This window comes from Cygnus olor, chromosome 9, assembly GCF_009769625.2.
Source record: "Cygnus olor isolate bCygOlo1 chromosome 9, bCygOlo1.pri.v2, whole genome shotgun sequence".
Taxonomy (NCBI): Eukaryota; Metazoa; Chordata; class Aves; order Anseriformes; family Anatidae; genus Cygnus; species Cygnus olor.
Window position 1 is genome coordinate 16,258,996 of NC_049177.1, and position 24,315 is coordinate 16,283,310.

General features: G+C 54.5%; 1 protein-coding gene across 4 annotated transcripts in view; it reads right to left on the reverse strand.

Annotated features, from left to right (window-relative positions):
- Positions 1 to 22,510, reverse strand: part of RUBCN (rubicon autophagy regulator) — a 29,606-nt gene extending 7,096 nt beyond the window's left edge. The window contains exons 1-16 of one of the 4 annotated variants that reach the window (XM_040567778.1): positions 22,415 to 22,510; positions 15,770 to 15,923; positions 12,817 to 12,900; positions 11,786 to 11,945; positions 10,442 to 10,548; positions 9,882 to 10,022; positions 9,527 to 9,683; positions 8,659 to 9,195; positions 8,023 to 8,067; positions 6,580 to 6,675; positions 5,719 to 5,834; positions 5,040 to 5,241; positions 4,564 to 4,665; positions 3,715 to 3,789; positions 816 to 876; positions 43 to 175 (exon numbers count right to left, since the gene is read on the reverse strand). In XM_040567778.1, coding sequence (XP_040423712.1) covers positions 43 to 175; positions 816 to 876; positions 3,715 to 3,789; positions 4,564 to 4,665; positions 5,040 to 5,241; positions 5,719 to 5,834; positions 6,580 to 6,675; positions 8,023 to 8,067; positions 8,659 to 9,195; positions 9,527 to 9,683; positions 9,882 to 10,022; positions 10,442 to 10,548; positions 11,786 to 11,945; positions 12,817 to 12,900; positions 15,770 to 15,923; positions 22,415 to 22,452 — 2,208 coding nt within the window. In that variant the 5' untranslated portion in view covers positions 22,453 to 22,510. The remainder of the gene's footprint in view (positions 1 to 42; positions 176 to 815; positions 877 to 3,714; positions 3,790 to 4,563; positions 4,666 to 5,039; positions 5,242 to 5,718; positions 5,835 to 6,579; positions 6,676 to 8,022; positions 8,068 to 8,658; positions 9,196 to 9,526; positions 9,684 to 9,881; positions 10,023 to 10,441; positions 10,549 to 11,785; positions 11,946 to 12,816; positions 12,901 to 15,769; positions 15,924 to 22,414) is intronic. The other 3 variants (XM_040567779.1, XM_040567780.1, XM_040567782.1) reach the window with 3 other exon arrangements.
- Between the last annotated feature and the right edge of the window lie 1,805 nt (positions 22,511 to 24,315).

Genomic DNA, 24,315 nt, shown 5'->3' on the forward strand with positions numbered 1-24,315 from the left:
CCACCTTCCTGTACACACAAACACACACACTCGTACCCCTACCTTCTGCGGAGCGTCGTGCTCGGGGACGAGCCATTCCAGTTCGGAGGCAGCCGGCAGCTGCATGCCCTCAAACTGCTTCAGCAAGCCCATGGCAACGGCTTCTGCCGAGTTCGAATTGCTGAAGGAGTGGGATCTGGTCAACGAAGGAAGGGGTTAGTGCCAGGGGTCTCAATGCTGTGCCCTCTTCACATACCCCCGTCCTCTGATCCCATTCTCAGCTCAAGCTGAAAACGCTCCCTCAAACTCTGGTACCTTATTTCTGCACCTCTACACAGGCTTGAAGTTGATATACGTGATTTATTTTTGTCTTTGCAGCTGCCCCCAAGCAAAGCTGGCTAATAACACACCAAAAAGAGGGTTGATGTGAAACGGGCAGCACCACGTAGCCTAACAGGCTGTCCTGGCTGAGAGAGGGGAAGGCAGGGGAAGCTCAGAGCTAGCTGCAAGCCAGGAACCAGTCTGGGTGCTCCCGGTCATGCCAGGTCCCCTCCCCAGCCTCCTACTACCAGGAGGTACGGGGATCTCTCCAGACACCAATACACATATTACCTCGTGCCCACACAGCATGTGAATGACCCTGATCATCCCAGGTGCTGCTTCTCAAACTCAAGACTAGGACCCAGCTGTGCCCCACTGCTAAATAAATACAGGGAGGAAGGGAGAAAGAGATGTCTGCCCCAGTGCAAAATGGCAGCTGATGCACTTGGAAGAGCAGAGCTGGACGGGAAGGGGAATTGAGTACCGAGACGTCTCACCACAACTCGAATACGTACATGGACTCCGAGGAGAGAAAGGGCTTCCTGCTGCAGTCTGGATTCCTCTTGATGTCTGCATCTGAATCACAAACAAACACGGTGAAGCAGACCGGGCAGGGCTGGAGGATGCACTCACTCCAAACGAAAGCTTCACTTTAAAACTCATCAAGCTGTTTAAAAGCACATAAACTACAGCATCAACTTCTACCAGTAACACGGAGCAGCAAGGAGAGGTGCAGTCTAATCCGTCACCTGGTGGCATTACAAGGCAAGGATGCGGTGGGATGATGCAAAAACACAGTCGGCCGGGGATTTGGGTGTGACAAGTGGTTGCTGGTGCAAGTCGCACACCAAGTCCTAGCGGTTACGTGGCCTGAAACGTTGTGCACACACAGCTGGAGCTAGGAGGGCATGACAGCGGGGTTAGCTAGAAGGTTTAGTAGCTCTCTAAGCGGTACAGGCGCTGCAGGGCGTTAGCAGTGGGATGCAGAACCCTCCTCTCTACTTAACCACAACCTGTAACGTAAGACTGTGGCCACGACACAGCTTGTGAGCTGCTGCACCACAGGGGATGGCAGCCTGAGCCCTGCACTCAAGAGACAGGTCAGCATCCATGCAGAGAGCTGGTCCCTGCAGCTGCGGAGGCCACAGAGCCATCACGCCCTTCCTTGGAAGGCCGAAGTCCAAGACAAGGTTCAGGATGCTGCAGGGTCCGGCTCCCTCCAGCCCTCCATCAGCTCCCCAACAGCCCTGGGCTGCCCCACGTCCCTCCTCGGTGCCAGTCTGGGTACCACAGTGGTACCTGAGAGGTACCGTCATCACTCATTGCTTTCTTTCACTCCAACAGGTTTCTCTGTTAAACCCTGACAAAGAATTCATCTGGAGGGCAGAAGGTCACTCTGCTCTTACACCCCGAGCAGGTCGGTGACGCAGACCCACGCAGAGCTTGTCCGCTCCTGGCCACGCTCGCCCTGCAGTAGGAGAGCCAGCACGCCGAGCCGTCAGCACCCCTACAAAGAACGGGGCTGCCCTGGCAGGAAGCGGAGCAAGGATTTCCGAAGGATTAGAGCGGAGTGCTCTGCGGGAGCAAGTGACCCTGCCTTTGAGTGCTCCTGGCTTCAGAAATGGAAAGATGTGCGAAGAGCCCAGGGCAAGCCTTCACAGTCCTTCCACTAAATTTACAGACTTGCGCTAGCAGAGGTCAGCATGGCCCCATAACAGTCCGTGTTCGACATCCATTGCTAGAAACCAACATGAAAGCATCCTAATGCTAAGGAACCCAAGTATCTGCATCATGCGAGCAGACTTCTAGAGCAGAAAAGAGGGAATTCAGGCAAACGTAGCCTCCTGACCACATACAACACCAGACAGACAAATCTACCATGCTCTGGTGCCTTCAGCTCTGTGCAGGAAGGCTTTGCATGGTCCTAGGCTATGACGAGCTCAAGCGAACAGTGGAGCACACACAGCATAGTATGGGCCAAGCAGTACCGGGAGATTTGGGGCAGAGCCCAGTTCAGGCACTGGCATCATCTCAGGGATGGCAGAGGGAGCCACATTTGGCCCTAGGCTGCCTCAGGGGCTAGAGCTGGGATGATGCCACCACTCTTTCCCCAGCCTTAACTGCAGACAATCCCCAGAGATCTCCAGTTACTTGCCCAAAACGCCACTACTGCCAACGCTTTCTCCACGTGGGACAGTCGCCAGGATGTTGGAGAACAGCACCCAAACCAAGGGAAGTCACCGCAGCCCCCAGGTGCCAGCTTCAGGCCAGGAGGAGCCACCCTGCACTACACCCACGGGCGCTGTAAACTCTGGGTACAGCAGAGCTGCCAGGAAGCTCTGAGCATCAGCACCTCTGGCAAGAGCGGCGTGCTGGTGCCAAACGCCTGACAGCAGAGATCAGCAGCAGGAAAGCAAGACCTGGCTGCACGTGATCCCAGTGTCCAGGGCCTCCAATCCGAATAAAACGCCTGTGCCCTGACTGCTCTCACTGCTTCTCCCTCCTTTGTGGAAGGATTCTTCCCTGAGTCAAGTCTGGGCAGGAAGGGAAGGGTTGGCCACGGATTGAATCGGAGTTACGGCATGCCAGCTCCGCAGAGTCAAGCAGGATAACTCCCCCCAAGGCACCAACAGCCTCAGAGTGCTTTGGTCCTGTCCTAGCTCTGCCTCATGGCCACAAGCTGACAGCAGGGTCATTTTGAGAGCGAGGTTTCTTCCTTCCTGGCTCCCTCCCTGTCTCACACGTCTCATCTTCAGCAGACAGGGAGCTGCAGGGCAGCTCCATCCCAAGCCATAATGTTGGAGAGGGACAGGATTTCTGGGATGGAGACCTGGTCCCACAGCGTAGAGGGCTGTGCTCTCACCCAGCCCAGCAGCTACAAAGCTGTGCCTTTGCCTTCTCCTGAGCCACACGCCAGACAAGACAAGTGTTCACCACAGGAGGCACTTCTCGTGTATACAAACCACTGCAAGGCAAAACACCCTGCAGGACGGTGCCCCTGGCAGAGCTCCCCTGCTTCCTCTCTGCTCCCCCACAAAGCATCACCCTTCCACGGATTTCCTTGCTGACACTTGGATGCTACTGTGTCACGGTTCCCAAAGCAGGCGGATCACAGATCACAAGGATCTGGTTTACACACACAGAGCAGCGAGGGAGAACAGCTGAAATATCCTCACTAGTGGCTTGAGATGGGGTCTGGAAGTAAATTTTGGTGATTTTGTGCCTGGTCTGAAGCTGACCTGCTGATGCAGCATGAACTCAACACCTCAGGAGCCTGTACAGAGACTGAGGCCTCTGCGCCCCCTGTAATACCCGAGGGGACACACCGAGAAGTGTGCACGTGCGAGGCACACACACGCACACACCTTGCACACACACGCACGCGTGCCGCAAGGGAGCACTGCGGGGTACTACCTGAGAACAAGGAAGCCATTGACACTGAGAGGCCGTTCTTGGACATTTGAATCAGGTTAGATCCATCGTTACCATCTGTATAACACGGTGATGACAAAACAGTTCACTTCAGTGCTTTGGCCAGGCCAAAGGGAAAGGGCATAACACAAGAGCAGCACTTGCAGGAGAGAAGCCCAGAACTGAACTCACACACCCCTCCGTGGACTTCAAAACCGAGCCCAAAATCTAGCCCTTGGGGACTGAAATGAGGGTTTTGTTGTCAGCAGAGACGAGAAGATTGAGAAGTTCATAGCTGGAGACTGGATTGCTCCATCGTCTCTCATCGCACCTCTAAAGTCAGCGTGATGGAGGTACTGCTGAGAAATGAGTCATCCACCCCGGAGGATGAACAAGGTTTTAAACAAAGGGGATGCCCAGGAGCCTAGGCCGGTCTCCTGCATGCAATAAGCTCAGCTGTCCCAGCTGCCAGGGCCAGAGACCACAGGTATGGCCAGGATGTGACCAGCGGCCAGCCGCTCCCACCCAAAAGACAAGCGGGCAAAAGTATGGCTCCTTCTGCCTGGGCAGCAGCTCTCCCATCTCTCTAGCTCTGACAGCTGCTCTGGCAAGTGAAACGGAAACCACGTACCAGCTAGAGGCACTGAATGCGAAAGGATTACAGAGGATTTTGAAAGAAAGTCATGCCACCACATGAGGGAAACTCATGCTCAGCATTCAGCCGTTTGTTTGGGAAAAGCCATCCTGAAGGCCAGAGGGACATGCTCTTCTCGGTGTGACCGACCTCAACACAATCACGCCCAGGAGAAGCCTCGCTCTACGCGAGAAGCTAACGCAGCCGTTCCCTCTCACCTTGTATCTCGTACTCTTCCACATCCTCCGCAGAGCCAGAATCAGACAGGCGCATGGAGCCACGGGAGCTGAACTGGGACTCGCTGTCTGTCGCCACAAGGCCTGGGAGGCAAAGAAAAGGCAACACAGCCAGGCCATCAGTGGAAGCGGTCTGCATGGGTCACTGACAGCTAAGGGAGATCTCAATAGCCAGACGTGGCATCCTTGACAGACATCAAGGATGGAAAATGGGTTATGCGTTCAAAGTGAAATCACATTTCTTAATTCAGTGTCACCAGAGCACAAGAGTTACAAATGTATGGTACCAGCCCCATCACGATCTTCAACAGAAGCAGAGTTTCACAAATCTCTGCAGCACCCTATTAGCAATATGATTGTTTCCCGTAAACGGGCAGGAAGGCAGGATGCTGCAAGAACAGGCAATGGACAGAAATCCCACATCCCACCCGCTGATGAGCCACAAAAACATCACCCACTGTCTGAGCCCATCTCCTGGCAGGCAGGGAACAGGTGCTTGGTACGGATCTGCTGGCGCCTAATGCGAATCTTTTGTTTAAGCTCCTGGATCTCCTTGTCGCTGTCTTCCTCCTCCTCCTCCAGCTGCCGGCTCATCATGTTGCATTTCATCAGCTCGATGGCAGCGATCAGTGACTCTGAGATGCTGAAGTGGGCATTCTCCTGTGAGGAAAAAGTAAAAGCATTCAAAGCTGTACAACAGGGAAATTAGGAAGCCCTGGTAAAATGCGGTTCCCTACCTGTGACAGGAAAGGGTTTAATATTCATGGAAGGCGGCAGAAAGACCTTATGTCCTCCTGGCCCTATGAAACCTTACTGTCCTGTGATGACCTAGAAATTAAAGCCTTCTTGGGCACCAGAATACTTGCAAAACACAAGGGGAATCCTACGAAGAGACGTGCAACAAATTCACTCTGGGGAGTCAGCACATGTCCCTGAGGAGCCCCAGCACGTTGCAGTATATGCTGGACGGGCAGATCCTGGTGGCCTAACAACGATGTGCAACTCACCATGGAAGTTCTGTGCACAGCTCTACAGCAGGAAGTACTATGGGATTCTCTCCCCCATAGAGGGAAGTATCACTGAACCTGCACCAAAATCCTTTCTCCTGAGCACACAGGCTGCTGCCGCCTCCCTCACCTTCTCCAGGTCTGCGCAGCTGCCGAAGTCCTGCTCAGAGAGGTAGCTGATGAGGGACTGCCCTTCCGAGGGTCTTCTGAACATCCCTTCCCCCGAGCTCAGGTACTGGCCAGAGTCTAGAAGAGCAAGAGACAAACATATGAGGGAAGGACCTGGAAACCCACTGCTCAAAGCACTGGGTAACAGCCCACGCTCTGCACCAACACACTGGCTAGCCCACGTGGCCAACAGCTGGCCTGTCCCACCCTACAGATCGTATCGGATCTCTGCTTCATCCTAATGGATAACAGCGACTAACAAAGTGCCATTAAGATGACAAGACAAAACGTGACAGCAGGCACCCTAGAATCGCCCAGCCCTCCTGAACATCCCACCCTAAACATGAAGGAGCAGGAGCTCACTGAAAGCCCTGAAGCCTCTTGACTCTTCTGGCTGCTACCAGATGCTCTCGTGCTTCTCTGTGGCTCTCAGCCAGAAGGCAGCAATGATTTTGGAGCAATGACCGACATGTCTGCAAACGTCTTCAGGGCAGGGGCCAGGTGCCCTGGAGCACAAGGAGACCCTGATCTCAGGCAGCCCTAGGGCCCCAGCACTGCACACGCATTCAGTCACTATCCCTACACGTCCTGGGCAGAGCTGCTAAGACAAGAGCCAGGAAAGCACTCCTGGCAGCCTCCAGGTAACCAACGTTTGTTATTCAGGATAAAACGGAAGATGAGGGATACCCCAAATAACAAAACAATATGAATAATAGACACCTCAGCATACCGTAGGCAGCAGAGAGGGTACACACCCATGCCAAAAGTGCACTACAGTGCATGACCAGGAGCAAACGTCCTGACTCAGGCTCGCTATACTCACCATACTCCATGTAGAGGGAGCTGGGTGTGCTCAGCTCGCTGCTCTGGATGGAACCAGACACTGTCCCTCTGCCTCTGCCCGTGTCACCATGGGACTCTGCAGGGGAAGACAACACCAGGCACACATCAGTATCCCAAAGGAGCCCAGACCGGATCTCAGTGTGAAGTGGAAGGAGCTCAGCATCACGTGGGTGGACACAAATGGATGGGAATCAAGGAGGGAAATCCTCTGCTTGGCTAGCCTGCTCTGTGCCATGCCTGAGGCCAAGCCCAAGAGGGGACAAAACTAGAGGGGCATTTCAGGCAGGAGAGGAGGAAGGGGAAAGGAGAGAAGCTTGTGAGAGCACTGAATCAGTCGAGTCCTGAGCCTTCCCCTCTTTATCCCCTAGCAGATCCAGGGAATGCAACAGCCTCCAGCAAGTGCCTCTGCCAGCCCCTTCTTCCTCCTGGAGCACCTCCAAGGAAGAATGACCCCACACGGCTGGGCCATGAGACAAGGGGACCCCGAGCAACCAAGGGATCAGTGGGGCTTGCAGCCCTGAAAGGCAACCTGGGCAAAGGTGGAAGGAGGCGTCTGAAGGACATGCTCTCACTTGGCTAGGAAAAGCCAGGGCTCCCTGCAGGCAACCCCAAAGTCAGGACCGCAGTGCTCAAGGTGACCTGCCCACGCACGCACTGCAGGGCCACCCGCTGCCAGGCGGAGCCGGTGGGGACCGCCAGGAGATGGCCTCATCGGGGACAACCAACCAGCAGTGCTCCCTGGAGAGCAACAGCCCCAGAGAGCAGCTGACCTGGCTGACTGGAGGACTGCGGGAAGGTAAGAAAACCTCCAGGAGGGGCTTCAGAACGGAGCCTTTCCAGCCACGGACATCTCAGCACCCTGAGCTAGGAAACCCAGGGCCACCGCTGATCAATAGATGCAAAACAGACCGTTTTTCAGAGCTGCTACTCTGTGCGAGGGACCGGTCCCTCTCCGTGCCCAGTATGGTGTAGCACCCAGGAGTCCCAGCTCCCAGTGCAAACAGGGCTAGCTGGGATGCAGCTGAACTCTGCCAGCATCAAACCGCCCCTGTACTGCAGACCCGTTCCATGAAAAATAGGGTGTTCAAACCCACACCTTCCTAGCTACCAGCCCTTAGTCGCTGGTTCCCAGAGCAGTAGGGGGTGGAGGAGAGGGCAGGGGAAGCGGGTCAGGGACAGCCCTTCCAAACACCATGCAGGAGAGCTGGGCGCCAGCCGCGGCCTGGTCTACTGCTGCCAAAAGAGCAAGCTGGGATCTTCAGTCAGGTCACATGCACAAACCTGAGGCACCCTTCAAAGCACCACCTGGCAGTCAGGGAACAAAGAATTTTTTGTTGTTTTCTACATGGACATTAATGGGATGATGGAAATCCTGAACGTAATGCAATGATCACTAATGAAGGGCTTATTCTGGCTCCCAAACCTGCCACTGGATCTTCTATTATAATGGTGATATCCCTGAGGCCTCCTGGACAGACAGAGGAGGAAGAGGGCAGCAGTAAGGGAGAGAAAACAGAGACAGACTGGTTACCGCTCAGCAAGGATCTGTGTTTCTCCCATGAAGGCAGCACCAGCGGGACAGACTCTCAGACTGGCTGTCCCTTCACACCCCACTCCTCCCGCCATGCATTCACCCATCCAAGGAGGGCCCAGCACGTTACCAGCACGATGACAAGAAGCCCAGGCCTCAGCCCAATGCCCTGCCGTGGCCCAGGTGGACAAGGCCAGAGGGGAAAAGCAGGACAGATAACGGCACAGCATGGCTGGTGTTTTCTAACCCTCAAGTGAAGGCCACCAGGGAGCTGCCAACACCAAAACCAGACTGGCCCTGGGCATTCTGGGACACAAGATGTCAGCCCGTTGCTCCACTGTGGAGCAGGAAAAGGCAAAAAAAACAAATTTCCAAACTGCTTGCCCACTGCTCCCCTCGCTCAGCTGACACGTGGAGTCAAAGGGGCAGCCAACATCCCGGTACCAGTGACTCCCACCCGGCTGTGGTCCCACATCTGTGCCCACACCCCGAAGCCACCCTGTGCGCCCCAAAAAGTAGCCCCATTACCGTGCAATTTCCCCGAGGCCACGTTGGTGTCAGAGTGCGAGCGCACGTGGCTCTTCTTGAGGATGCCCTGCGGAGCTGACGACTGCCCCTCCGAGAAGCTGGACCGGCGCAACAGGCCCAGGCCCCAGCTCCCACCTCCGCTCGCCCCCTGCTCCCCCAGGGAGGAGACCGAGTCCAGCTTCTGGGAGCTGCTGGAGGAGAAGAGGTTGGAGCTGCTGCTCTTGTTGCTGCTGGTGCTGGCGCTGCTGCAGGCCCGGCCCCGGCGCCCCAAGTTCCCGATGGCCAGGTACTCTGGCCCATCGTTCGCGTCGCTCTGCGCATCGTCCTGGCTCCCCGTCCAAGTGTCCTCGCTCTGGCTGGTGGTGCTGGAACTCATCTCGCTGGCCGGAGAGAAGGGGTCTTTGGGTGAGGGGACGCGGGAGCTGGGCTGCTCCAGGGAGGTCCTGCCCTCGCTGAAGGAGGAGGACCGGGTGGCCGGGCAGTGTTCCTGGGGCTGGTCGGTGCTGGAGCAGACGGAGGAGCTCGCTGGTCTCCTGTCTGAACGGGGACAGGAAGGGGACGTCACACACCCTGGCACAAGCAGACCACCCTATGGCACTAAGCCACTAAGCCACGTGGCTTCAAACAGGCATGTCCACCCACCACAAGCAAAGGCAAGGGATCTCCACGCCAACACAGGCAGACTCCTCACACAACAAATCTAACAAAGCACAAAGAAGGCAAACCATTGTCCCAGCTGCCCCTTCACTGCAGCTCTGCTTGGACCTGCATTTTGTCATCTGAGATGACCCAGCCCAAAGCGTGTGCTCTACAGACAGACACCGAGTGAGCAAGGGGCTCAAGTGGCCTTCCAGCCCCCCCTGGTTACCTGGGAGGCCAGACGAGGCTGGATGGGGCAGGCTGGAGAAGGACCCGCAGTGGCGCTGCTGCGCGCAGCCTGCAGACGGGGCGTACGGGGACCCGGGGAGGGCAGTCAGGCTCTGGCTCTTTGTCACCAGAGACGGACCTTCACCCCTCCTGGTGAGCTGAAAAGAGGTGGCATCATTAATAAATCAGCACTTATGGGGCTACGTGTCAAAGGAGCAGCGACTGAACATGCAGCGCCTGCACAAGCACCTGCCTTGGAGCAGCAGGGTCTGCAGGGTGGGATAAAACGCCCCGCAGCAAAGGGAAGCAGCTCTTTATTCACAGCTAAACAAAAAGCCTCCCCGTCTGAAAATTACCAGGCTCTCAGCAAGATGATCCAGGCAGCCCAGCGCCCCAGGCAAGCGGCTCTGGTGTCCTTCAGCGTCACAGTCACGTGTATCTCTTGTCCCGGCAGAGGGACCTGACGCGCACAGGGATGGCAGTGACGTGCCAGCCAGCTGAAAGAACACAGCCCCCATTTAACGAAGTGTCATTAATCATCCTCCTCTGGGGAGCTCTCTGCAAAGAAAGCAGCCGCTGTTCCCCTCCTCTGGGGAGAGGGCAGCTGGCACGGGGCTGCACAGGGTCGGTGACATCTCCTCTGAGGATGGCTGACTCTGAAGCCTGGGACTTTCAGGACTTTAGAGGCATTTTAAAGGAACTGGTTCCTGCTATCAGGGCCTCAGATTCTCAGTGCCATCCAGAACCAAGGTGCCTCACTACAGACATCTCCCCCCTACCCCAATCCCCTCTCCTTTTGCTATTTCCGAGTCCAGGCCCTTGTCCAACGGCTCTCTGAATGAGACATCGTACGAGCAGCCACAGCCGGACAGCACTTAGGGAAGGCCAGATGTAAAAGCTGGGGGCCTCAGCTCACCATGGACGTGTCAATCTGAGCCAGCAGCCTGGGGTTGTTCTGCTCGACAGCCTCCAGGCACTGCAGCATGGCCGTGACGTGGGCGTCACTGAGCAGGAAGGCAGTGTCTGCGGGGAGAGAACTGCTGTCAGGGGGCTTTCTCCTTACCACCCCCAGCACGAAGGCAGCAGGAGGAGCAGGATGCTCTTGCAGCAATCTGAGAGGCAAAGCCTGAGCCCTCACGGAGGGGTTTGCTGCCTGCACTTCACCCTGTAGGACAGCCACAGCCAGCCCAAGAGAGACAAGGAGGATCCCATGCTCCTGGGCAAGGGTCTCAAGAAGGAAAGCTTCTCTTACCAAAGGGGGTCAGAACCAGGCTCCTCACTCCACTGCGAATGGATTAAACAGGAATAATGCTTGGAGGCCAGTGAGGCTGTCAGAAAACTCACCATTCTAGTGGATATAACACCCAGCAATTCTAGGAGAAACCTCTTGCTGGCCCAGGCTCTCTACCACCAGAGGAGGAACCAAGATTCTTCCAGACCCAGCCTAAGCCTGAGCCAAAAGGCTCACATTTCAAATTATTATATTTGGGTTGAGGTTTTGTTTTAATTAAAGAGAAGCCATTGAAAAACTTCTCTCTTCACTACTCTAAAATGCAGAATTAAAGAAAGATCCTGTCCCAGATCAATATAGGTAATCTTTGTCCTTGCTACTGATTTTTACTTTTTGACAAAATCTCAAGTTTTCACAAAAAATTCTTAACATCTGTGAAGCTGCACAAAGGGCTTCAATTTTCACCTACAAAGTAGTAGAAACACAGCTGTGTTTCCACATAACAAAGAGATGAAGCTCTGACCTCTGATGATTAGAAAGCTTCCGGGGCAGAAAACAGCCCAGAGTATTTTTGAAACAGATTCAAAACTGACTTTCTATGCCCATTTTATTTCTTTCTAATGAAAACGCATTTCTCCAAGACTTCTGGTGCAAGCCTGGACATAGGATTAAGACCAGACCAACTCACTACTTTCAGCAGAAACCTTTGAGCGCATGCAAAAAAGCTGCTGCAAGAGAAAGATGAGGATGTCCAGCATGTTCACACAGGCTCAAGCTCCCGCTTGGGCAGCAGGGAGGGCCCAGACACAGGCAGGACCAAGCGTGCTCCAGACAAGCTTGCTGCAGAAAGCCTGAGCTCAGCTCTTCCCACATGCATCCGGGCTGTGCTTACAGCATGGACACAGCACACAAGTCACCCACTTTGCCTGACAGCACAGATTGCCCAGCTGCAAACCACCTTTTCTGCTGTCCCCTTCACTCACGCGTGATATTTTCACAGGAAGATGAAAAAGGCCCATTTTTATTTACCTGCGTAGAATTTCCTTATGTACTGCCTGTTCCTCAGGAGAGGTCTGAGCTGTGCCGAGAGGCAGTGGAACTGCAGGCTGTGCTGCAGCCACAGCTTGGCAATAGCTTGGTCGCTGCGGCCGTCTGGGCCGGGCTGGCCGTTCTCGTGCAGGCTGATGAACTGGAAACAAATGCCAGGCACAAGTTAAGGCAAGAAGAGGAGCAGGGATCGTTCCTCCTCACAGCTTTGGCCCCTGAGAGCAGCAGCTTTCCAGCGCCAGGCACTGTCTGCGGGAACACAGTCACATCCTAGCAGCTTCCCAGCTACCAACCGAGGGAGCACAGGGAGACAGAAGCACTGGAGAGGAACAACACTTCAAAGGTCAGCCAGCAGGAGCGACCAAAGTCCTGCCGACAGCCACCAGCAATATGAATTTCAATGGCATGTTCTCCCACCTCTGACCTGGAGGGACCCCACACTCCCAAATCTAATTGCTTTCCTGCGGTGACGGTCATGTTCTTGCTGACACATTAACTGACGTGTCCATCCTCACTGCCCCAGAGCGGACCCTGCTCACACGTCTGTGCCCGCATTGGAGGGCAGCACGGTACCCATCAAGGCACAGGGCTGCCACGGGCTGAGAGCATCCCCGTGTGTCAGCAGACAGCACAAGCCAGGCAGGGAAGAACCAAATTAATGGTCAGGGCTGAGACACAACCCAGAAATGAGACAGCCAAAGCCTCTGGAGATTCGCACCAATGCATCAATCGCTCTTGTATGCACAGAAGCACTGCCTGTGCCGGTTCCCTTGGTGACGCCAGCGGTACCCAACCCAGAGGAGCTGGAGACTGGCCTGTGAGAAATAAGGACCCGATTGTCTCAGCCTAAATCACGCTGAGTTCCTGGGATGTGGCTTGCACACAACCACGTGGCTGGTTTGTCCCTTTTTCACCCGCAGCAGGCCAAGGCAAGGCGAACCCAGCAGGGAGGCCCGCAGCCCGGCTGCTCTCTCCCCACCAGCTGGGTACAGAAAAATACCCCCAGAACTCACCTTCTCCAGGTGATGAGCAGAGTTGGGACTCAGCCGGCGAATGTCTTTCACGAACTGCCAGTAATCCTTCTGCCTGCAGCACACCTGCCCGGGAGAGGCTCGGTTAGGGCCCACCACACAACTCCCACCACAAGGCCAACTGGTGCTGCAGGCTCGGACTGGGGAAGCTGGACACCAGACACCTCCAGCAGAGCTGCCACAGGCCTGCGCAGGCACTGACAGGGCACGGGTGATGAACTCCTTCCCAGCAATTACAAAATAAGAGAGTCGGACAGCTAAGAGAGGGCATTCAACCTAGAACATGACAGGACGGAACCTACAGCCTGTTCCCACCAGCCTCCTGCTTAAAGGTTTGGGGACGGAGAGCTGTTCTGACCACAAAGCCCTCCAGCTCTGCTTGAGCGCTCTTTAAATGCAAAGCAGGAGCACACACAGCACAGTGTCAGCCCCAGTTAAGTGACAACATTTCCTATTAACCACATGCTATCATCAGCCCCCAGCGCTAACAAGGTGGGCCTGGAGCTAGAAAAGATAGGAAGAGCAAAGTTGCTTTGCAGAAGGGGAAAAAGAATGAGTGAGAAGGTCTAGCATAGTTTTATAGACATAAAATTGGGAAAGGGATCAAGCCACAAAACACTGACTTGATGTACATAAGCTATCTAATGCAAAGTCTACTCCCACAGTGACCTCCCCACTGCGTTCAGCCCACAAGTAAGAAGACAGCAGGTCCCCTCCGCTGCTTCTCCTCCAGCGGGTAAGATCCCAGCCCACCACCCCATGGAGACAGGACAGATCTTAAGACCGGGAAGAGACGTGGCATTGAAAGGTTCCCCCCACCTCAGCGTAAGGAGGACACTAAAGGCCACCAGCAGTTCAGCAGCAGACCAGGGAGCAGAGCCAGCACCACCACCGCCAGGCAGGAGCGGGCACAGGGGCAGGAGAAGGGTGACCTCGGGTGCTAGCTGCACCTATAGCAAACCATGTCCAGTGCCTCAGCCCTCTGCCCACGTCCTCCCGGTCACTCTGTGCATCACCATGTCACGTACGCACCCCTCTCTGCCTATGGCGGTCTGCCCAGGTCAGAGCTGGCCGAGCTCCCGTGTCACTGGTCACCTCCTGCCAGAGCAGGACTTGGAGGAGGGTGCTGGCAGCTCAGTCCCACAAGAAGGGCCAGGCTTCAGCAAGGGGATGCAGTGGGCAGCAAGAAACACATCCCAGCGAAACCTGCAACAACCGGGGTCCTGTAACACCAGCCACCAACAAGGACACCGGCATGGCTGAGCACCACGGGTAAGAAATTTGAAGCAGCATGCTCTGGCATTGCGTTTCCATCAGCAATTTGCTGTTTACCTTGACTTTATTCAGACACTGAGTTATTTTTTCTTTCTTATTCTTCCAGCTAAAGAGGAACTGCAGAAGAGCTGCTGTTTTCCTCATCACTTTATCGGGTGTAAACGCAGCCCCAGAATGTCTCTCTTCACAAAAATGCTGTTTTTTTCCTCCATCTCTACTTCCTCTTTCACGAGTGTCAGACGAATTGGTTCTGTTTTGTGGTTTATTTGTTTGAGGGGGTTATTTTTTTGTTGTTGTTCTTTTTAAAACTAGAGCACTAACACAGAAATTTTAGCCCTTTATATTCAACTGGGGTTTTCTGGACAAATTAACAAAATTCACTCAAAAGTTTAAAAACCTCTTATCCTAGTTCTCTTAACATGTACATATGGATTTTTTTATTTTATTTTTTATTCCTAGTCATAGAAAAAAGCTGATACAAAAATAAATAAGTAAAAGGAAGTTTCTCTGGAGCAAATATGAGAAAACTCCAGCTAGGAAGCTGTATTTTCATGGGCCTTGCTTTGCAGCTATTATAGATGGAGTGGTGTCACACACACACAAAAATGAAGGAGCATTTCTAAGTGAGAACTGCCTTTGTGTGTAGCATCAAGAAAGGCACTGTGCTGTCCTACTTTGCAGGTGTCTGTTTCCTCAAGCTGTGGCATGAACTGTTACCAATACACGGATGAGTGGAAATCATTTAAATTTCACTTCCTGAAGTCTATTTATAGCACATGTATCGGAAATGAGCACTGTATTCCTCACATATAAAGGGTAACTTCTCTCTTTGCTCAAGTCCCAGAGGAGGTCACAGGCCCACACCGCTGGGGACTAATGACACAGAGCATCACCTCGAGCAAGTGCTGTCTGCAGCTCCTAAATCCAGGGAGCAAAATCCCAGACCTCTGCTGGGATGATGTGCCAGTTCCTGGAGGTTTATCAGCTCGGATGCAGCACTGCCTGAATCAGTGGTACCACCCGAGCCCAGCTGCACAAGCCTTCCCTGGGCTTCTCTGCACCTCTGCAGCTGCGGAGCTGGCTGGTGGGAAGCCTGCCTGAGGCGTGCCCTGCAGGCTTGCTGTAACTCTCCCTTGTGAAATAACTGCAGTGGTAATTGCAAGCTGAAGGGGAGATCCTCAGGCCTCTGCACACGACTGCTGTCCAGAGTGGGAAAGAGAAAGTCTTCCTGGCGGTCAGGGAGATGGGGAGGGCTGGATGAGCAACTGCACGGAATGGCGAGAGCCTGGAGGGAGGCCTCATTCACGCCGAGCGCAGCTGCGGCTGCCAGCCCCTATCACTAACACAGCTAACCAGAAACAGTCAAGATACAAGGCTCCTCTTGCCAGACCTCACTGGGGAGTTGTCCAAGTACACAGGGCCAGAGGCTGACTCATGGCAAATTCGGCTTTATCTCTTCGCTACAGGCTGCAGCGGGGCGAAAGAAGAGGCCTCTCCTCACAGAGGGCACGGATGCTTAACAAAAACGTGTCAGAAGTGCATGAGATGGAAAGAACAGAGGCACAGGCCCCTCTGACAACCACGGTGCTCGTGATGCAGGCTGTGACTGCCACCAAAGCCGCAGCAGGAGGGCAGCGGGGCTGGCAGAACAGACGCCTACCTTGTCATGGATGAGCCCGTGGTAAAGGATGCTGTGCATGTCTCTGCAGAGCCGTTCCAAGCCGCCATACTTAGACCAGACGTTGGGGTTGCTGGTGGACACCAACCCTTCCACTGTGGTCTTCAGGTTGCCCAGCAGCTTCCAGTGCTCCTTCCTGCAGAGGAACACAGCGGGTTGCCTAACGAGCAGCAGATATAAGGCAAGAGGAGCTTCAGAGCAGGACGTGCTCCCCACACGGAGACTCTGGTCAGACTGAAACTTTTGGTAGTCTGGAAAACAGCTTCAGGACTTCACACCTCTCTGTGGTCTAGCCCTGTGGTCTCCAGCACACAGTTTGTGGACAAGAGGCCCTACAGTGATGATGCACATATGACTGGCAGCCACCACCAATACAGCTCCCAGAGACAGACAGAGCACGGACCAACGGTGCCCGCACCACGCTGCTGGCTGCGTGTGGGCCACCAACGAGGGAGGACATCGTCCCTGCCACTGTCCTGCTCGCCTTACTCACCTGCTCCATCACAGACCGTTGAGTAGCAGTGGACAGAAGCACAGCACCTGCGAGCATACACCAAATCCAGCAGGCACTGCCTGCGCTGCTCCTGTGCTCGCAGATACCAGCGCTCCCGAGCAATGTGCAAAGCATCAAGAGCTTGGGAAGGACGAGGAAGCGTTCAGCTCCTCATAGGGAACAGCTGGGATCTGCTCACGTGCACACAAGCACTTTGGTTGCTCGATTCAGGGATGTGGGAGATGGACATCAGCAGCGACAGCACAGATGGGTACCGTGCCTTGCCTGTGCAAAAGCAGTTTTGGGGAAGGAAATTTTGGATGGTGGATGTCTGGCCTTCTCCATCCAAGCTTTTTGACAGTGTTGCCAGCTGCCAAAAAGATGTATTCAGACAGGAGCCGCCCTCTCAGAAGCAACAGGAATGTTGCAAGGCGTGCAACAGGAATGTTGCAAGGTATATTTGGGTGTGCAACTGTCAAAAAAAATGTGCCTCTGCAGGATTTTAACAAAAGCATTGGAGATAACAGCCTGGAATGAAAGTTTAACCTTTACACTGCAAGAACAAGCCCCAGTGTTTCAGCTGTTAATCCCTCTCCCTGCCCAAAATAAACCAGATTGCCAAAGTAAACAAAAAAAAAAAAAAAAGGAAAACCTGCTTTCGTTTTCATCCTTGTGGGTTAAAGTATGGGCCGCACGCTTCTCGCGGTGCAGAGAAGGACACTAACAAGCAATATAACCCTGTTCCTTGAAAACAAGCTCTTCTCGCCAATATTCTCATTTTGAGACTTAGTTTGTTACTGCAAAACTGATTAAGTGAACAAGCCGATAATGAAATATTGGATCTACTTCAAGCTACCCAGTCCCTTTACCAGGTCTCCCTAGGGAAAGCCACCACTTTTAGTGTTTGCCCAAGCTCAGACCACGAGGCGGCCCATCCATCCTGCCAGCACAGCTTGGCACTTGTCACAGAGACAGAGCAGCAGCTCTGCAGCCGAGCTGCCATTCGTAAGGAAGTCCCAACACATCGTAAGGGTAGCAGAAGGAACCTGTTCACACGCAGTCTGATGCCTCCACCACTGCCCAGGGCAGAGGAAGCCCCGTGCCAGGGCTGCGAAAGCCACACTGCAGAAATTCCTAGAGCTGTACAACGATGCTGCAGTCAATCCCTAGCGCTCCTAACCCCATCCTAAAATGGGCTTACTGAATGTTAGTAGATGTCCAGAAAAATTCAACAACAGAGCCGTGTTTGCCTCCAGCTGCCCATGCTTATGCTGGCTTGCGCCTGGAAAACAGCAGCTGCTGTAGGATCAGTCAAATGATCAGAGTTTAATCCCAGTAGTACCAGCAAACGGGTTTATCTCAGGAGAGAAAGAATAAAGCATGGATCTAAATCAAAAGCAACCTCCTGAAGGAGATGTGACCTGATGAGACCGAAAAACCTCAGAGGACAGCTCTCCCAAGCCATCCATCTGAATTGAGAGGCTTTTCAAGCCCTGCCCTCCTGCCAGGGGTGCACGGAGCAGCAGCACCGGCCCCAGGTCAGAGAGCAGCCACCGGACACGAGAGCTCCAGCAGCTCCTCCCCAAAGTATTTCTGACACTCAGAGTTAGGAAATGCAAGTGAAAGCTCAGCCACGCTGCTCAGCTTCCAAGTCCATGAGTCAGGAAAACTCCCTCCTCGCTACTTTGTGCTATAAAAAGCTTGCAGTGCGCACAGCGACGGGGGGCAGCGCACGCTGCAGGGTGAGCAGTGCTCCCCCAGAGGCAGGAAAATCGGGATCCAGCAAACGGGAATCACAGCTCCTCTAATACAAATTAATCTTTAAACAAAATAACTGCTAAAGCAGTGCCTCTGTCGCTGAGCTCAGAAGCATGCAGGAAACAATCAGCACAATTGAAGCACCTCCACGGAGATGATTCAGAAGCTGCCAAAAGTGAATTAAATCTCTGAATCAACACAGAGACTGCCAGGGGACGGGGCTTCTTGACCCAAATGATTCAAAAGCATGTCGCAGGTTGGATGTGCAGGACCTTACCCACACCCAAACCGCAGCTGCTCCTGGGCTGGAGCACGCTGCATGCTGAAAAGCAGGCGGTGACACAAGCCCAGAGCAATTCAGACCCACACACCTGGCTGCAGGTAGATGGCAAGGAGGCACGGCACAGCCGACCACAGCCAGTTTTGACTGGACTTTTGGGTTAACCCTTAATTAGTGGCAGGATTTGCTCCCCTCTCATTGAGTCTGGGCTGCCCGGAGGGATGGAAAACGACCGGGTGCCAGCTGCCCTCCAGTTCCCTGTTTCTGCAGATGTTCAGAGCGCTACTAAGAAATCTGCTTCTTTCTCACCAAATAAAGAAAACTCTTCTCTAATTCTAAAAAAAAAAAAACTAACACGCCCTGAGACGGGGGTAAGGACAACTCAAATCACATCATGAAAATACCCCTGCTTACAGGAAGGGCAAAGGGAGCAACACACCCAAGGGAGGTCACAGTACACGAGCAGACCTTCCCCTGCGAGAACCAGACGTGCTGCTCCTTCCGTGCCCTCCCACGGGCTGCTTCCCCCCCCTCCACGCCAGCTGGGTGCGTTTGCACAGCTCCTTGCTGCATCCTGCTGCAGCTCCCAGCTTCCCAAACACCGGGCTGGGGAGAAAGAAGGCTTGGCAGGATGGGGTTTGCTCGATACCTAACCCACAACCTTCTCTCTTTGCTCACGGGAGCTCAGCCCTGTGCAGCCAGGGATGTTCTTTAATGCGCTGTGATTTACGTTACCCGGGTGAGAATCTGGATGTGCTCCAGCTTCAGCGGAGACGCGCAGAAAACAGCAGCTCGAGCTCGATGGGAGCAGCAGCATTTCCTCAGGGAAACCATGGCTTGGGTGCGGCTGCACTGAGTGGGGTTAGAGTCTGGAGGGTTTACGGCATACGGCTCCGCGCAGGGAAACAGACAACGCTGCCCTGAGAGGGGGGCACGGTCTGGGGCCTTTTCCTAAGGAACACGCTTCATATGTTGAAAAGGAATTGGTCATTATGTGAGAGCTGCCCGTGCAGTACCAGCGAGACCCCGGGCACATCTCGCTCCCTCCTTACAGACGCCCTCTGATTCAGCCACCAACTTAACCACCAGCCCCACAAACCCCGTCTGGGATTTCTGGCCAGTCAGTCTCCTTGCTTTGCCAATACCGACTCTTTTCCAGGCGCAGACACATCAACCTGTGGGCAGGACTTGTTCAAAATACAATTGAAAGTTTTGCATTGGAGTAATAAAAGACTGAACACAGCCTTGGCGCTGGAAATCACTCAGTGCCAGCGTTGACAGAAAGGACGGGGGAAATTCTGCGGGAAATTCTGCTTGTTCTCCCGAGGCTTCCTCAGTCCTTCCACGCTAGCAAGAGTAGGAACAACCTCTGGGCCAAATCAGCAGAGGTGACTCAGAACAGACGCAGGGAACCATGCTGCTGAGTCAGGTGAACTTCATTAAAAAAATAAAAAATAAATAAAAAAATCACAGAGGTAACCAATATCCAAAAAAATGGAGCTTACACAGCACGTGCCGTACGCCTTCCCATGCTCTGCAGGGGAGCAATTGCTGCCCCAGCACTGTTCTCTACCTGGAGGCATCGCTTGATCCTTCTTAGCACGCTAAAGAGATCGGGCTGAGGATACCGAGGTCGTTTGGGGGTAACCACAGAGGGGCTTCTGCCACATCCCCAGGGACGTTCCTGCTCTGGCTGCTCCTCCTGCGGATTTCAAGGTGCCGGTGCCCTGCTGCTGCGCACAGGCAGCTCCGAATCCATCACAGGCAGCTCTGAATCCACCCGTCCACAGGTTTCCTAGACAACGAGCAGCAAATTTCCTTGTGCTTTGCTGCCTGCTCCTCCGCCAGGCTTGGCGCTTCTGGGAAAGAGGAATTAAAAGAAACGCAGGCTTCGCGCAGCTCGGCTGCAGCGGCGGGGAGCAGCTCACGAGCCAAAGGAAGCCCCAGAGCTCCTTCAGCCCAGCGGCTCAGCCCCACGGAGCCCGGGCAGGCTGGCTGGAAACCCACGTGCAGGGCTGCTTGCAGCAGGACTGGAAGCCTGCAGTTACTAAAACGGGGGCACAGCCACGGAACGGCCCCCCAGAGAACGCAGCCCCCACCTGCAGCTCCCCACAGCACCTTTCCCTGCACTGGCAGGGAACGAGGGAAGCACACGGGCTTTACAGGCCTCTCCCCTAGCGCTGCCCTGCTCTTGAGGAGGCCAGGCTGCCAAAGCAGGCACGAGAGCCTCGTTTTCCTTTCCTGCCCTTGCAAAAGGAAGGAGTCCAGCGAAATAACTTTTGCTTCTGCACTTCCCATGATCCGTGTCCGGTCCAGCGGCCCCGTCCTCTTGCTATCAGTCGCGGCCACAATCTGCGGTGGAATGGCACCTCGCTGGGAAGTAGGATGCTGCACCGTTCGCAAAAAGGACAACGCAAGGCCCATGCCAAAATCCTCCCCGGTGCGAAATCAGACAGCCAGGAGGACAGACAGACACCTCCTCGTGCACCAGAGGGGACGATGCCCTCTTCTTTCCCCCAGCGAATGTGGCACCACATCAGCCCTACCCGCCACACAGCGATACGGTTCGGCAGAGCAGGGCCTGAGCTTATAAAGGCAAGAAAACAGGCTAAGATGACTCTGGAAATATAAGCGAAGCGAACGTAGTCAATTCTGTCTCTCTTTCTGAATGCGCTGGGTCTGACACCTTAGCTCAGAGAGGGAGAATGGCTCGAACCGTGCAAAGCATGGCAGCACCGGCCACATTTTCACAGCTGGTACCGTGAACGGGCACCCAGCAGCTAGCTGAGCCTGTCAGATAAGGAATGCCTCTCTTGTATCGGGTTTCAGCCGTTCCCTCCTCCCCGGCCCCTTTCCATCTGACATCCATTCTGCCTTTCTGGACACCACTGCAAAACTGGAGCCCAAAACCAAGACCTGCGAACACCTGAAGCGAATAGCACTTGCCACCGAAACGCCTCCAGGGAACAAGCCCTGTCACCCGCTTAAATGCAAACCAGAAAAAGCGTGCCTAAAGCACGAGCCCGGATCACACCGACCGACCGAGCTGCCGCGGCGCCGCCGCTGTCACCTGCCAGGTCTGGGCGCAGGAGCCGCCAGCCACGTGCAGCCACCAGGCCTCGCGGCCAGAGACGGCGAGGAGCTGGGGGCTGAGTTTAAATGTCCAGAGCGGGCGGTGCAGCCGACTGCCGGGAGGGCGGTGGGACACGACCCAAACCCCAAACCCAGCGAGCTGCGGACGCCAGAGGTGCAGCGCGGGGGGACGAGGCAGGACGGTTCCTCACCGAGCGCTGGCAGCACAGCGGCTGCCTCCGCTACGGCGGGTGACAGGGACGGGGACATCGGGCACTTAGGGCACGTGTGCCTGCACCACCGCCACGCAGCCCTCTCACCCATGGGTGCTCGGCATGGCCAGGCAGCGCGCACACAGACACACACCCCTGCTGTCTCCTGCGGTGCTGCTACCGCACAGCGTGTCCCCATGTGTCCCCAGCATGTCCCCATGGGTCCCCAGCATGTCCCCACGGGTCCCCATGTGTCCCCAGCATGTCCCCATGGGTCCCCGTGTGTCCCCAGCATGTCCCCATGGGTCCTCAGCATGTCCCCACGGGTCTCCATGTGTCCCCAGCATGTCCCCATGTGTCCCCAGCATGTCCCCATGGGTCCTCAGCATGTCCCCACGGGTCTCCATGTGTCCCCAGCATGTCCCCATGTGTCCCCAGCATGTCCCCATAGGTCCCCATGCGCCCCCAGCACGTCCCCGTGTGTTCTCATGCATCCCCAGCCTGTCCCCAGCGTGTCCCCATCGCGCACCCAGCTGCCGCCCACCTGCAGCCCCATCCCCGGCTGTCCCCCGCCCGCCCTGCACCCACACCCCCCGACCCCACCGGCGTCCCCAAAACCGGCGCCCGCTGCCCCGCCGCCACCCCTTACCCCAGCACCGGCGGGATGCTGCCCCCCCCCGCCCCGCTCCACCCCCCACCGGTGCCGCGCCTCCCGCGTGCACGCGCGCGCCCCCCCCCCATCTCCCCCATCCCCATCCCCGCTGCCCCCGCCGACCCCCCCCCCCCCCCCCCGCGCGCCCCCGCGGCCCCACCTGCTCTCCGCGCGCCCCCCGCGGGGTTCGACCTCCATGCCGGGCGCGCGCACCCCGCCGCCACCGCCCCGCCGCCGTCACGTGGGGGCGAGCGCCCGCCCCGCCCACCTCGCCGCGAGAACTACAACTCCCGGCGCGCCCCGCGCGCGGAGGGGGGGAGGGGGGAGGACTACACCTCCCGGCGTGCACCGCGCGCAAGAGGCTCTGTGTGCTGGTGGTCCCCTGAGGTGGGGGGGTGAGGGGCTGAAGGGTTACACGTGATTTTCCGTAAAAAGCAGTGAAATGAAAGTTGAAAAAGGGAAGAACTGCTGCTGCCGGCGTCAGGCTGAGAGTAGCCAAGGGCGAATTAGCAAGGGAGGCAAGAACTAAATATGTCTCAGGACATAATGGCGCCTCAGCAAGGGTTTCTGTACTATTTTGCATAGTGGAAACTTCTTGCAGCTGCGCTCTTAATGAATACATGCTGCCCACTGATGCTTCCTATGTGAAAACGCACCACTGGAAACATTTCTGAGACTACAGTGTGGCTTATTGTACTTCAGCATTTGGGGGAACAGGATTCTGCACTGCCACTCCAAAAGCAATAACAGCAAAACATTTCTCAGAAGGCACTTAAATAGGAGACCAGGACTCCCCACGCATCCCAGTAATTACATGCAATTATGGGACAACTCCCAGCACAGTTGCCAGTCAGGCAGAAATTTGCACAGAGCCTACCTCATTGATCACGCAGGTTGAAAACGCTGTATATAGTGGATTGGCATCTGATGATGTCTCGCACAGTATAACAATTAACTTTCACAGTGTACGTATCGGAGAAAGACTGTTGTAAGATCACTGTTAGTCATCACACCAAGTAAAATGGAGCATACAGGTGAAGCTTGCAATTCTCGTATAGCTCTTAAATAGGGAATTACAAGATTCTTCTAGCTCCACAAGTCAGAAATAGCCTAGAAATGACGTTGAGCCCAGTGAAAAAAGGTGTTAAATGTGTAAATTTAAATAAATAGAGAAAACGTTCATCAGGTACGCCACTCTGTTGATACACTTAGCTCTACTACAAAGTGAACAAACATAACTAACTCAAAGCCCTGGAGAGCTGGAAAATGGTTGGGAGAAAAAAAAAAAAAAAAAAAAAAAAAAAAACTGTGACAGAAACAAATCTTTTATACAGTTAAAGTATAAAGTCTTTACAATTGTGAATGCCATATGGAACCATTGTCACTCATCCAGATGCTGTCACTATCCTGAGAGGTAGGCAGAAAACCAAGAGCTGATGTTTGGTTGGTTGCCTCTATCATCCCAGTGCTATTTTAGCCATCTTGAGCACAGTAAAATTATTTTTTGTGATCAGAACCTTTGCTTGGTTTTATGTTGTGCTGAGCAGAAGACAGCTGGTGTCCTGTTTGGATAATAAATGCAACAAATTGATGTGGTACAATCTGGATCTTGTCTGATTTCCACCTGCCACGAGGGCAGGCAGCATCTGCCACCTTTGCAGTTAGCATATTTGTTTTGGGTAAACAGCATTTGTTTCTCAGTGTGACACAGTCACCAGATGGAGCTGCACCCTATAACATCACAGGAATTTGATTTAAGGTTTTGCAAAAAATGCACATTTTATTTGACACCTCCATTATTAGTATTTATCGGTAATCTGGCGATAGCATCTTTCCTTTAGAAATGTGACCTTTAAAAACCTCAAGTCCCACACATCATCAATCACTTGTCATCAAATCCCACTTGTCATCTGGAGGAAAATGCATAAATTATCAAATATTTGGCTCCAAGACTCTACGTCTGAAGTTATTCTGCACATGAGAGAACACAGAGAAGAAAATGGGGATAGAATTCACAGCATCCTGCACTGTGGTTGTGAGTTCCTCCTGCTTGCATGACTG